The sequence below is a fragment of the Passer montanus genome, unplaced genomic scaffold, assembly GCF_014805655.1.
Source record: "Passer montanus isolate IOZ18808 unplaced genomic scaffold, ASM1480565v1 scaffold34, whole genome shotgun sequence".
NCBI lineage: Eukaryota > Metazoa > Chordata > Aves > Passeriformes > Passeridae > Passer > Passer montanus.
Window position 1 is genome coordinate 2,378,945 of NW_024368152.1, and position 15,366 is coordinate 2,394,310.

At 37.7% G+C, this 15,366-nt stretch overlaps 1 protein-coding gene across 11 annotated transcripts in view; it reads right to left on the reverse strand.

Annotated features, from left to right (window-relative positions):
* Positions 1–15,366, reverse strand: part of DLGAP2 (DLG associated protein 2) — a 446,234-nt gene that overhangs the window by 16,764 nt on the left and 414,104 nt on the right. For all 11 annotated transcript variants that reach the window (XM_039715619.1, XM_039715618.1, XM_039715624.1 and 8 more), the window contains 2 exons: positions 10,361–10,710; positions 243–328 (listed from right to left, as the gene is read on the reverse strand). In XM_039715619.1, coding sequence (XP_039571553.1) covers positions 243–328; positions 10,361–10,710 — 436 coding nt within the window. The remainder of the gene's footprint in view (positions 1–242; positions 329–10,360; positions 10,711–15,366) is intronic.

Consider the following 15,366-nt stretch of genomic DNA (forward strand, 5'->3'; position numbering starts at 1 on the left):
AATAATTATATAAAGCTACTATTTCAATTTAATACTTTTATTTCCTTCCCTCCAATAAGATAAATTTGAAACAACTGCTAAATAATCTCCACAAATTTTACCAAATAATAAACATGCATATAAGAAATTTGGCTTTGGGAATTATTTAGTGGCAGCACCTGTCAGGTGTTATTTATTAAATCTGTTTACAAATGCATGTTGTGTTATGAAAGACAACAGATTTTTGAACATGCTTAAATTACCGTTTTTCATCTTCCACTTGAATTCCAACAGAGTGGTATTCCCGTAGGCCTCTGCTTTCAGTATCTGAATCAGTTGCTGTTTCCACCTAATTCAACACAAAAGATACATCTGCAGAGTGAGCATTGACAACTCAGCACAATTTTGCACACACTCATTCGAAATTAATTATATATTTCATCTCTTACTGCTAAGAAACACCTAGAACAATCAAATAAATACAATAGGTATTCAGCCTGGTATTATTGTTTTGGTGCTGTATCTTATTAAAGTTTTGCACAAATACTTCTGCTATGTAATTCCCTATTTCAAATCCAAGCAGAAGCAATTACTCAGTTTGGTGGGATCAGGAAGTAAACTTGGTCTGGAAGGGCTGTTCTTAGAATGAGGAATCCACAGGGTAACCCTGTCTTATAATATTATAAACCAGTCTCATTAAAGTCCTTGATTTACACAATAAAAAAAAAGTCTGAAGTAGCCCCATAAGCTTGCATGTGATAAAAAGAAATGGAGCAATGAAATTTTATTGACAACTATGTTGACAAATATAAAACCATTAAATGATGTGAGGGATACAGCAGAATACCCTATCTCACCTTTTTTTAATAACACAGTCCTGAAAATGCTGTATCAAGGAGGCAATTTATGCACTTTTTAGAGCATTCCTATCTGAAATACACTTACCAAAATATATTCACAGTAGTTTCCTTCAAGACTGAGACTTGTGTTTGCAACTTTCTGTGGGATTTTATATAGCACTCCCCAACACCACACCGCCCCCAAGTCTTTGACACAGACAGAGCAAGTGCTGCAGTATGCAAATTATACTGAATCAAGGCAGAGGCAGGAAAAAAAGAAAGAGTAGAACTGACTTTTCTTTTTGAATTTTATTTTCACTGTTAAATAAAAAAAATATTATCAACTGGATTTCCATATGCACACTCCATGTGTGAATTCAAAGAATATATCTGATGATAAAGATAAGAAAAGTTTTACCCTTGCAGCAGTCACAGGCATCTCTGGAAAGAGCCTGATGGTCTTTGCAGCTGTGCCTCAGCTGCACTGTCCCAACCCCACCTGGTTTCTGAAGGGATCCAGGGACAAGGTGGGAGGAGGGTGGGAAATGAGTGCATATGTGGACTCTGCTTCTTGAGAAAGAGGGTTGCTGGTAACTTCTCCTTCCATCTTCAAGCTGTAGCTCAGCGTACATTCACATGTAGGTGAATGGAAGGGAACTCCAGCCAGCAATGAGTATACATTCATATTTACAAGAGTGTAAGTCTTGGAGATGTTAATGAGAACAGCTAGTGCAGGAATCCTCTAGTAAATGTGAATGGCATGCTTCAACTGCACAGTATAGCGCCAGGCACAGGTGTGCTAAAATATCTGGCTATCAGTGTGACAGCAGTCCAGGAAAGACATATTTCCCAGCAATTCCCCTTATTCCACATAAAGTCTAGGGGACAGTGCATGCTGCCTGGAAGTGCAACTGCATGGAAGCTCACTGGGTTCCTTTTAATGGGCAATGCATTGAGAGAACTAAAATATCAGACTTGGTAACAGAAGGAGGTGTTATGAGTACAAAAAGAAAGATTCCTCTTGACATTGGCATTAAAAACACCCCTCAACCACAGAGGTAGCAGCTTGGAGGAAAAAAAGCCACAACAACCCACTGGAATGAGAGGTAAATTGGTTTCCTAGTTAAGGTGGATCTTGGCTGCAACATGGGTGAGAAGCTTCAGCTGCCTGGGGTGTCATAGTCTCTGAAAGAACACTGCTCCATGCAAAGCAGCCATGAGGTCCAGCTGTTAGCACAAAAAGATGTCTATCTATCAGAGATGCAGACTTATCTATAGCAAAGAAGAGTCCAAAAGAGCCTTAAATAACAAATTATAGTCTAAGTGAGGGACTAGGAGCTCAGCTAGTCTTTTCAGTGATTTGAGGAAAGCAGCATATAAAACACATTAATTTCCTGAATTAACTGGGCAAAGAATAAGATACTCATGTAGGCTGTTGAGGGGGCAGGGAGGAGCAGAGAGGCAAGTTACACTTGCAGCTTTGACTTCTGCAATGAGACCTCAGTCAAACATGTGTGGACAGGTTATGAAAAGTGAACTCATTCTCAGGGGCAGAGGAGATGATTGAGAGGGGACCTTATAAATGTCTACAGGTATCTGAAGGGTATCAAGATAATATTTCCAAGCCTTTCTCAGTGGTTCCAAGAGGCAATGGGCAGAAACAGAATACAAGGAAGAACTCCTTTACAGTGTGAGTGACCAAGCATTGGAACGGATTGTTCAGAGAGACTGTGGAGTCTCCTTCCCTGGGGATGTTCAAGAACCATCTGGATACACTCCTGTGCAGTGTGCTCTGGGATGAACCTGCTTTAGTAGGGAGGCTGCACCAGATGACCCAGTGTGGTCTCTTCCAACCCAACCCATTCTGTGACTGTGTAGTGAATAAGAGCAGATAACACAAAATGCTTAGACTGTGGCTCCTGGTTGCACCTGTAGGAGTGCTGGCAGGAAGATGATGTCCAAGGTGGGGAAACAGTTTCTGGAGGATGTTGTTTGATGTTGAAATCCATAAAAACAATTGGAGTGATGAGGAAGTCTCAACTGTTGCTAAGACCTGTGGTACAGGGGTTCATCCCAAAGCAACCAGTCAGTCTGAGTTAAATCACATAATTTAGGAATAGATTGCCCAGAGAAGTTGTGGATACCTTATCCCCGGAAGTGTGTTTGAGGCCAAATTGGATGGGACCCTGAGCTCCCTGGTCTAGTGAAAGGTGTTCCTGCCCATGGAAGGGGGTTGTAACTAGATGATGTTTAAAGCCTCTTCTAACCCAAATTATTCCATAATTCAATTCTATTTTATTATTCTGTTGGACTGGGTCCAAAGGAAAAGACCATCATAATTTTGTATTGCATCCACTTGTTGATCAAGTTCCTTGAACTTGTTTGACTGAACTGCAACTCCAGATGATGGTGTCAGTGATGTAGGCACAGCCTCCACAGGGTTACAAGCCTTAAGGTTTGACAAGGGAAAAGAGGTTTGTGGGTGGCCAGATTGAAGTTGAACAGATGGGAACAAAGGATTTATCAGGGCTTTCTGCTCACTCAGAGCTCAGCACAGAAGGACAGGACATTGTGGCCAGTTCAGACCTGAGACAAAACCAAAGAAATGAAGCCAAGCTGACAGCTCCTCACATGACAGTCTTTGCTTTAGCCCTTTTCCAAAAAACTGCACGTCCTTCAACGAGTGATATCCTTAGGATGACCATTTTTATATAATGTGCTCCTTGGTATCGAGGGAGTGAGTCCTGAGGTATGAGGGGTAGGCCAGATTCCTGAACACAGAAATATGGTAAGGAGGGTCAGTGGTACCACAGTTGTGGGGGCAACATACGGCTAGTAACACTCTGGAGGTGAGCAATGGCCAATGGACAGAGAATGGGCTTTAGCTTTCCACAGAGATGGCTCAGCAGCTCAGACATAGTGTTGTTGGAAACATGATGATCCAAAGACCAAGGATCATAAACAAGGCTACAGAGAACATCAATCGGTCCATCAATTTTTTCTGCAACAAAGCAGGCAGACTTGCAATACACACCCTTCTTCCTTATTGCATATAAAAAACATACCTGTTTTTACCAGCTACATTGTTTAGTTAAGTAAGAAATAGCAGGTCTTCTTTTGAACTCTGCCTCTGATATGTGGAGGCAGATTTACCCTTTACCTTTATTTGGAATGGGTTGGTATCTTTCTATTGATGCAACACATTGAGAAAAAGTCTTTTATCTGTCTGTTTTCAGGTGTTTACTTACTGGCATTTCACCTAGAGATATAATCCTGAGTAATTTACCCAATATGCAATTGATACCTGGAATTCACAGGCACAAATGAAGCAATATGCTCTAAAATTTAATTCCAAAAAATTATCAGAAAAATGATGATCCAGGTATCAAAATAAAAATTCTATTACTTATCTCTAGATGTAAACTCTTGCCAAATTGTCCTTCCCTCCAGCTTGCCAAGACTGACACTAGCTAAAGGACCTGATGATTGCCTTGATATTTTAATGCTTTCATTTTATCACCATGCCTTGTAACAGCAGGAGAATGCCAATTTTGTGCGTGTGTGTGTGCTCAGGCAAAATCTAGCATTGCAGATATTGTAACAACCAACAAAATGTAAAATGGAGGCAAATATCAAGACAAGTAAAAGTGGAAAATAAGACATTTGCAATCATAAAGAAAAAAAATTGAACAACTAAATTGAATTGCTGTATGACAGATATTATAAAGACTCCTGCTAGAAAACAGCAGGAAACTCTCCTCTGATTGGCCAGGCTAAACTCAAATGAGCAGAAGATAAAAAGTAATACATTGGTTTGATTGTCTGATTCTTGAAACTCAAATAACTTTTACTAAATCTCTTATTATTGTCCTTGATTCATTGTTGTTTTAATATTTGCATGGGTTATAATAGCTTTAGTATTTTCAAATTGGCCTACAGTCTCAGTAAAGCAAAACAATATGAAGAATTTTATCTTGATATGTTTATGACAGAATCTCACACAAAAGAGGAAAGAAAAAATAGGCAGTCATATAAAAAGCAGAAGAAAGGAGTAGATCTAATATACTAAATCATCTTCCTCTCTCATTGCAAAAAAAAGAACAAAAAGTTTCTTAAAATTGGCATTTTATGCCATGAAATATGTTGTTATATGTGCTTATGTCCACTAGGCTTATAATATTAGTAGCAAATGCAATGATCCTTGTGAGTCCCTTCCAATTCAGGATATTCCGTGATTCTATGATTCCATGTCTTACCTTTCACAAAGACTTAACCACCCCCTCCACATTCCTTGCTGTCCATACAAGGAGACAATACTATCAATCCTCAGAGATCAGTCACTGCTGATTGATACAGCTCTAAATTTGAAAAGTAACTAACATTGTACTTGTAGTGTTAGTGTAGTAAAGGATCCACGAGTAAATTATATCAATACAAAATTATTTGAATAAATGCAAATCACTATTGCAAGTAACTCACTTGTAGTAATCAATCTTAGTATGTTTATAGGAACTCATTCTAGCAAAGAATGCATGAACTAAATTATTCTTTCAAAGTATTTACTACTCTAAAAACAATCTTTATTTTTGTGTAAGCCTTACTTTGCTCTTAAACATGAGCACTGCAACTGCAATAATATTGCAGCATCCTAAAAATTCCAGCCTAAGTTCTATGCATACTGTCTCAAAGGTAGACTTGAAGTTAATATATTCAATGCATAAGAAAACAGATTTTAACCTGTTGGCTTTCGCTTCACTCTCATAAACATTAGCAGTAAGAGTCCTTCAGGCCACATTATCTCTCCCCATGCGACTTCACTGCCCTCAATGGGTTTTCACTGCTGTACCAATTTATTCTATAATTAGAGTTTAATAAACAATCTCTCTGATGATGTACAGGAAGGGAAATAATTCACCCTTCCTCTCTTGCATGGACTTCTCAGTGCTAACAAGACTAAAATAGAGTAGAAAACATTACTTTTGACACCAGATCAAGTACATGTGATTGTGAATTCATATAACCACTCTTAGGTATGGGGAGACCTTATTTGTATGCAGGAACTTCAAAGTAGGAAAAACACTTCAAATAAAACTACAGTACCAACAGCTATTGCTTTCCTTAACTGATGGAAGATTTTAACCAGCCAAAAACACACTCTTTCAAAATAATTTTTAGAAACCCAGCAAAATAAATCTATACTTTAAGGCTTGTGAGATTTTTTGTGTCTCACCATGGAGCTCCATTTTGCCACCCTGCCACTTCCCAGCTGAACATCTGGACTACTCAAATATGTGGCATGGCACAGTAACTGCTAATTATCAAAAGGAGCGGCTTGAAAACTTCCTCTGATCTTTTAAGAAAGGACTTTTTACTAAAAATACAAGCCAGAGTATTGGGATTTATGTCAAGCTTATATGAGGTTGTAGCAAGAGAATAATGTACACATTAGAAGTTACTGATACCTTTTTTTTGGTGCATTTAATGCTAAGTGGCAAATTGGTCTGAACCAACAAATATTCACTGACTTCTCCACACAAAGGACTTCATACACTCCTCTCATGAAAGCACAGTCTAGCAGACATTTTAGGAGAAGAATAAACAGTACTTACTTCTATAGCTTTGGATCATTTATGATCCAAACACCAGTGTAATCAATGCAAATATTTCTTTTGATTGCTGTGTATACACTGAAGTAGAGAACTGACAGAGATGGTATAACCTAAACTATACAAAGAAAATGTAGGTGCCTAGCTAAGCACATTTAACACATGGGTACAAAATGCTTTGTGTTAAAGGAGAATTCTAGTTTGAAAGTGCCAAATATACTGAAAAATGTTTTTATTGTATGACACAAATAATTTATATATATATATATATATATATAAAAATTATGCCGAAGATTTCCTTTTGTCACAAAAAACTTAGGCAAGCAAGCTATTGCAATAATCTCCCTGGATACAGCCTTTAATTTATAAGAAGGATTTTTTCAATGTACATTCTGGAGATTATAAAAAACCCACTAGGTATTCTGAAGCGTGATCTTCTGATGATAAATGAAGATGACTGAGTCCATTCTCTACGCTACAATTAGGGCTTGTCTCCAAAACTACGACTGTGAATCAGCCTTCACACTTAGAATATTTGTTTCCATCTCATTTGTTTCCAGAGTTTCTGTTCATTTTGAGAAGCCTTGATGTCTTTTAAATAGAGAAGAAACAAAGGACTGCAGGTTTTGAAGACTTGAAATAAATAGGAGGAATTCCTTGACATGTTTTCTCATATATTTCACATTCCCAATGCTTTTAATATGAAATGGTTTATAACTAGAGCAGATTTGAAATGTTAATCATTAGCATATATACCAGGGTGTGCAAAAGAGCGAGGAAAATCCTGGAAAATATCTTAGCAACAACCTTGTTCTGATTTAGTGCTTATTTTACTCTTGACAATCCCTACTCTCCATTTTAATTCACATACTTTGATTAGTCTTTTGCTGTCATGATAGAAGACAGATATGAGGTTTAGAGTCACTAGTATTACAAGAGTCTTGTTCTTTTTATATCCATATATTCTTTCAATTGCTGAATAAATTTTTAATCTCAAAATCAGTATTTTGAAATTCATTTGAATTTCTAAGTCAGCATATTTTTCCCAGTGCCTATTGACATGCCTGACAATATTTATCTTGATTTAAATATGTCAGTGGAAAAAATAAAACTAAAATAAAAAAAACACAAAACAAAAAAAAAAAAACACCCAAAAACCTAAACCAAAACAAAAATCCCACAGCCCCCAGCTATTATCTGAAAAAGCTTCATTTCCAAAGCTTTTATATTTTTGTTCAAAATCCCATCTGGGATAGAACTAACACACCGTGAGATGGATTAGTGTATCTGTGCTGTTCTCTGTCTCTGCAGAGAGGTGTTACAGATGTACAGTAACTCCAGGGCTTCTCTAGGAGATCCAGTGCTTCTCTGTGTGTGTGAATACTTCCCCTATTGGCACATGCCTGGCATGCCAGGGCTTTTCAAAAGGACTTCTATTCACTACATGTACGCTACACAAATCACATATCTCAAACACATGGAAGCCCTAGGCTGGTCCATTGTATTTCTACTTGCAGTGGCACCTCTTGTCACTCTGCACCTTCATTCCTCTCTGCTCCTGCACGAAGCTCTCTTGGCAAACATCCTCCCATCAATGTGTTAAAGGAGTGGAACGGTAAAAAATGCACAAATTAACCATCCTGATAGCAAATTAACTAATGCAAATAAATGCAAATTCAATGCATTACCCTGGCATAGCATGCTAATGAGAAAACAAGTCATTTAGTCAATCAAGGAAATATGCAAATAAAAAACATCCTTTTCCAAAGTACTTTGACATAGAAGTCTAAAAGAAATTAAATACTGCAACTGTACTTTGAGTATATAAATTACTATTTGTGTAGTTTGCAATAAGAACATTCTACCTTGTGGTTTTTTTCTGTTCCACTTGGCAATAGCAATATAACAAAATGTATTTCCTATTTAAAAATACTGCAGAAATGTATTTTTCTCACTAATGTGATGTTTGAAGCTTAATGCTAAAAAAACCCCAAACAACTAAAATGTACTCAGCATACTGTTGAAAATTCAGCTTTATCTAATGTCAAATGGTACAACCAAGCAGTTTGTATTTCTTGAAAGATAATAAATAGCTTGTCCTTCTAAGACCAGATGTTGCAAACAGCATTTGCCTTTCTCCATGTGTGCATCTGAGGACCACTGTTACAGTCCAAATGTCAGATGGCAAGTTGCTGTGGAAGATCTGCTGCCCTCAAGGAAATCCTTGCACGGGTGTTTTTGTGGACTATAAGCACATATGATTAAACACAGCCCACATAAAGAAGGGTCAGGGCCCAGTGAAAAGTACTTGTTATCACCTGTAGTAATAAACAGGATCAAGAGATGTAATCAGTGTTCCAGAATTAATTGCTGGAATATCAGGACGGACCAAATCAGGACACCAACATTGATAAATACCACCATGCACAGTTGCTGTAAAGGAGAGATAAGAAAAACACTAGATGCTATTCCTTTCTGAATAGTAAGTTTCAGGTTAGGAGCTAAAAGGTTCCAAAGATTTCTTTGCTGCTCCCTTGAACTTTTCAGTGTTATCTCACAAGCTCCTCTGAACAATTTAGGACACACTAATTACTTTGTAAGATTGCCCATTTGAAAAGTGGGCATCTGAATATTTTTTCATGGTTGCTAAATTGAATTCTACATTTCTGCATCCGAAGAATCAGAAGCAAATACTTTTATGTCAAGGAAATGGACAAACAGCTTTCTGGCAAAGCTGATTCCTTCTCATTAGTCTAATGCATTGTAGAAAATGGAGCAAAATTACAGCATGCTAAAATGTTAATCTGTAAAGTTCAATCAGCAGCTGCGGCATGCTTAACCCAAACACTTTTCTATGACTATATTATAAAATTAATGGAAATGCAATTACTACTTTTTAAAGAAAATCACATATTTTATTTTATATCTTGTATATTTCTAATATACAGTCACTCACTGGGCTCTTTTACACGGATGATTACCTTCTCAAGATCTATGTTGCTGTCTCCACAATACCAATGTCAAAATAAATGTCAGTTTCTCTGTAGCTAATCTAGCAAAAGTAAGCTCAAAAGTGAACCCAGTGATGTAAAAGGGGATATTCAGCAGAATAGAAGCCTAAAATTTCCTCCACTCCTTCTCAAAGGACTTCATATTCTTTCCAAGTTCAACTTTCCAATTTTTATTATTAGCTGGTATTTCCTAAGCGTTTGAACAAATGACCATTTCTAGCTATCTAGTACTTACCATTTAGCAGAAGGAATAGCAATCAAAATTTGCATTTGGAATTGTCTTATTTCATTTGCCTGAAACAACAGAGCTTGACTAAGCTTTTCACAGTCTGACACACATTTTGTCAGGTGAAATAAATATTTTGGGTTTTGATGGACAAATGGAAGAATGCTCAAAGACTGTGTTTATTAATGTTTTTTTATTACTTGCCATCTCTAATTATGCTGTATCTACATAAGAACATTTCTTTCTCTTTTTTGGTACCAAGCACAACTAAAAGGGCAAGGGTCTCTCTTTAGGTAGAATACTTGAAGGTTGAGTGGCTTTACTCATTTTCCAAGGTCAAAAGAGAAATATAATGGAAAAAGTGCAGTAATGCATTTTAAAGCTGGTGAAATTCTATAAAAAGGACCGTTAATTCATGGAGGGAAGGAGATGAACATGCTGTTCACCTGTAGCTCTGCAGTATAATGTTCATATCAAGTGTTAATGACAGGTAACCTCCCTGGAGATTTATTCATTCATTTTCTCCTAGGTACAGTGTATTAGCCGAAGGCTTTTCTGCACAGCCATGATGTGAATTGCAATTAACGCTAAGCAGCCAGGGGTTGTTTGTTAGATTATTAGAGCAAGTGAAGCCAAATGACTCACTCTATGCTCTTTACAGAAAGAAGACGAGCAAGACAGATGTTTATGATAGGCTACCTGGATGCCTATAGAGGAACGGCGACTCTTGAGGAACTCCTCTGCTTTTGTCACCAGGATGGCCTTGTCGCTGGTCCGAATGGCGGTGCTCTGGCTCTCGGCCGCGTGGCGCTGGGCAGCCGCTGTCTCCAGGGCGAGGTTCATGGCCTTGTTGCTGTCCAGGCTGTCGGTGGAGTTGTACATCCCTCGCCCGTCCTGCGGCCACGGGGATATCCTCTGAGTCCGGCTGTCGTGATACGCATCCTGCGTGGATTCTGTGCTGCTCTGTGCCGTGACGGAGATCAGTGGCTTGGAAGTGGTGCGAGGGGGTACTGGTGGTGGTGTTTTCTTGTAACTTGTATAAGTTACAGCTATGGAAAGAATTAAAAGAAAAAAAAAATAAGCAGAAAGAAAAAAAAAGAAAGAAATAAAAAAGGTAAGAGAGAAATCAAGATTAATTTGATGGAAATTTGACAACAGAAATCACCTTAAGATTGTGCTATTTAAAAATAATGATGGTGCAACATAGCACTCTTCATCAACCTCACTATTATTTGAAAGTGTCACTCAGAGCCAGATGGCCACCCACAGAAACATTTTATTTCAACAAGGAAGAAGGAAGGGGTGGAAATGGGAGTACCAAATTACAGAGAAGATGAAAGACAGTTAGCAAGGATACGTGTGTTAAGACTTGTGCTGGGTAAGTACACACTGAGGCTTCTGAGATTAAAGGATAAAGCTCATAAAAGGAATAAAATAAGATTTTTCCCCCTGTTCTTATTGTCTGAACTGTGAGCTTTGTGGTATGCCATACTATTTTATGGTATGCCACACTGCTTTATGGTATGCCACACTATAACATTTTAAAATCCTTCCAGGTACACTGGTTGGAATTAGGCAAGGTTGGCTACTTACTTATGCAAGAAGCATGTATTTTAAACATTTTCTCAATACAGTTAACAAAAGGGAATTCAAGACATGTTAAAAATATTGTAATATATGCAAAGCTATTAAGACTTTGATGAGCAGAGCAGTTCTGAAGCTGGTTTAACACAGATTCTCTCTTCCAGCATAAGGCTGAACAAAACATCCAAGAAAACTCTGCGGATGCAGAACTGTGCCAATACTACATCCTTACAAAATTTAAAAAAATCATAGAGATTAATTAATAATTAATATAACAAAGATGAATATTCTAATTGTCTGAGCCCACTATATGCTTTTTCACTTTTTTTTTGGTACTAAGAGTATTCCTCCCGTGGAAGAGTATTTTCCCCAAAGCACATGCAATCATAATTCATAAAATTAGCAACTGATAAAAAATGCATTGCGGTATATCTTTCTTTATTCCTGTATGGAGGAACCAAGTCCAATTCACTTCTTGTATAGTTACAGGAGTAAGATTGCCTTTGTCTGGTGATACTAATGGATTGACATTGCAACAGTTACTCAGGTAATCTTGGAATTTGGGTTACTTGAGTCCAAAAAAGGTTCTGTAAGTGTTCCTCTTCACATTACACCAGTATGGGCTGATGAGCAGTGAAGTCAGCCTCTCCAGCTGTGTTTTTTTATATAAGGCTATGTTGCAGCCATCTGGAATGGAGAGATTGGCTTAGGAATTAACACCTTGGACTGCTAAGCCTCTATCACCAGGTTAGCCTATGTGAACAGTGAGTCTAGAGAAAGTGACTTTTAAATGTTGACTCTTCATAATCATATATTAAAGTGTTATCATACATAAAAAAGAGAAAGGCTGACCTAGGAAAGAAAACCTTAATTTAAAAAATATTTTGAATTACTATTGATGCTGCTCAATTCTGGTAGAGATTTAGAGCCTTGCTCTGAGCTAAATTGCTCTAACAGAGTGAAACATGTAAAAGATGTGAAACATGCTCTTCAAAATCTGAGACTGTGCTTTTTTAGAAGTGGTATTTTGTTGTCCTATCACCAATCTTATCTCCTGTCAGTTTTTTGACCAGCAATTAAGAAAGAAAGAACTCAATATTTTTCAGATGCTTTAGGGAGTACCGAAGGTTCACAGAAGAAGGGGGAGGCTGTAAATCTTGGAAATTAAGTCAGTGTCTAATGAACTCAAGCAGTGGATCTGAGGAATGTTTCCACTAAGAGACTTGCCATAATGCTGCTCCCCCACTCTGCAAATGTAGATGCAAGTGATCAACATGCTGGAAAACATTATAAATAGAGAAAATGGGGTGAAATAGGGTGAACAGTATCCAGCAGAGGAAGCAAATTTTACCTGCAACATAAGACAGGTTATCACTGTGATAACTACTTTACTGCTTTTACATCTGTCTTCATGTAAAAGAATAGCAGTGAATAATGAAACATATGGTTAATGTGATAATGAAACATCACAAGCAGGTATATCCCTACTACTTGAGCAGCAGATCACTTCTCTGTCTAATGAATATAAATGTTAAACTGCTCTTGCAACCCTTCTTAGCTGACTTAATCTTAATTTAAATTTCTGAAAAAAAAATTCTTCCTGTGGCAAAACCAAAACAATTTCTTGCCTTTTTATCTCCCCCCCGTTTTTCTCCCCCTAGGACTGAATCTTTTATTCTAAAAAAGTCTGATTATTTCAGTGGAGTGACATGATTTAAAGCCACCAAGTATCAGAGTAACTGCAGTGCTCTGGCAAGCATTTGACTGCGAACACTATACAGAAATTAAAAATCCCACAGATGTTCAATAAAGAGAAGAAACTTCCAGTAGACTGGAAGTTTGTGGGAAACTGGCTACATGTTTACAGTGAAATATGGCAGGAAGAAATTCAATTAATTCCTATACAGTCACAGAGATCAAATATTGAACAGGGAATAAAAAAATCCATCTCTACACTGTTAATGAGTTTGTATCTGGAATAACAGTTTCAGAGGCAGAAATCTGGGACTAATTGGAAACTAACAAAATCAAGTAAGAGGAGAGAGACCTGCATTTGAGAGTCAAATCTTGCTACCAAATTCTATTTGCTTAATCACTCGAGTGGTTCTAGTGAAGTAAATAGGATAACTTGGCACGTGTTGCTGACTTAAGAGGCAGCTACATAACAGATTAGGGTCTTGTTAAAGGACAAAGTAACACAGTAATTCACAGTTTACTGTTCATTCTTGGTTTTAGATCTCTAATAAAAAAGTATTGCCTTAAGGTCGGAAGCATGAAACTTTATGTCACTTGCAAATTGTTTCCATTACCAATGGCATCAGGGAATAGTCCTGGTATCAACAATAACCCTTTTCTATCGTGTCTAGTTCTTGGTCTGGAAATCATAAATGCAACACATTATATATGGGAAGAAGAAACTTTTCCTGCTCCTAATAGAAAATGAACTTTTTATTTATCATCTGCTTAAGCTGATGAACAGGAGCTTCTGTCACCTTTGCATTGTTCTCTACCTTGTACATTTTATTTGCCTTAGTAGTTAGTCCAAAGCAAGCATATAAAACCTCCTCAGCACTGCTTCGTTTCTTCCCCATTTTTAGTGTTCATTCTGCAAACTCCAGAGCTGTGGAGGATTTTGCTGGCCCCACAGAGAGGGTTGGTGCTGGGCAATGCATTGTCCTGGGGTGCTGAGCACTGACTGAGGACAGTGCCCCATAGCTCCTCAGGGCACTGCTGATGAAAATTGAACTGGGAACGAGGGAGATGGGATGGAGAATTCTTGCCTTCAGTGCAGACAAGCTGAGCATCAAGGCAGCACAACAGCAGGAGATGAGACCCAGCATGAGGCAGGACTGTGGAAGAGCACCAGGAGGGCAGAGCTGGTGCAGGATGGCTTCAGGCAGATTTAAATTGTGCACTTAAACAGATGCCAGAGACCTGCTCCATGTTTGGACACAAAAGACGCCAATCCAGAATAATCTGCTGTTGTTTCTAGTGCTGACCAAAGATTTCCGAATTATTTAGTTTTCTGATTAATTTAATTTTTAGTTGCTTTATCCTGAATAGTCCTGATATTTCTCTCACCAGTCTGGCTGCTGAGCAATGAGGCTCAAGCAAAGTAAAAGCAACAGGCCTCTGCAATGCTGTTAATCAGTTTGCAAAATCTATAGCTGCTCTGAAATGCAAAGAAAAAAGAAAGTAGATGGCACAAGACATAAATATGTCTTTTTATAAACAAACTAGAAAAAGAAACAACAATTTTCTTTCTGGTTGTATTCAAAGGATATCTTGATTATAAAAAGCAGAATTTATTTTTTGCTTAATTTAATAAAGTGGGAAAAATATTTTTTGAATTCTGAACAAACATTTTGTCTCCCTCTATTAGCTTATAATAATCAATCAAAAATTACAAAAATGGTGACAAACTGTTCTAATTCTGAACCATATGGGTATTTCAGACTCCTATTTGAATCAAAGTATTAACTGCTTAGGTACGTGCCCCACTTCAACATAAATATGTCCAAATGGGTCTGCTAGATTTTCCTTTAAGGAAGGGCATTTAGAAAAATTAAGAGAAAAGAAAATGGTTCTGTGCTGCTTTGTCGTGGGCCAAAATAAACAATGATGCAAACCACGTATAAATTGTTCAGGAGATATGAGAAAGTAACAATGCAGCATAATAACACTCAGTCAGGAAAAAGTGTAAAGCATCAAATTAGTTTTGTAGGGATTGATATCTGAAGTGTCAGACCCTCACATGCACAAGATTGCCTACCAGTGCTGAATTTGGCACAGAGTTGGCTAGGTAGGACCTGTTCTGTAAACCACTTTAATTTTTTTATGTGCTCTGTGATGCCAGCCAGGCAGCATCGGTCACAACCAGAATAACAGGCACTATGGCAATACTGCAGAGCAGCCAGGAAGATGATTCCAGCACTGAAGAATTGGCAATTTGGTGGTTTGGATACACACAGTAGAAATACAAGAAAGATTTCCTGATAATTCATAAGCAACAGTTTAACTGATATAGCTGGAAGCAGAATATCCTCTTAATCTACACTGCATTTGTCTAAACTTGCTAAAAGTTACTGTTGAGGTAGCCATAGAAGTCTGGCCATATTTCA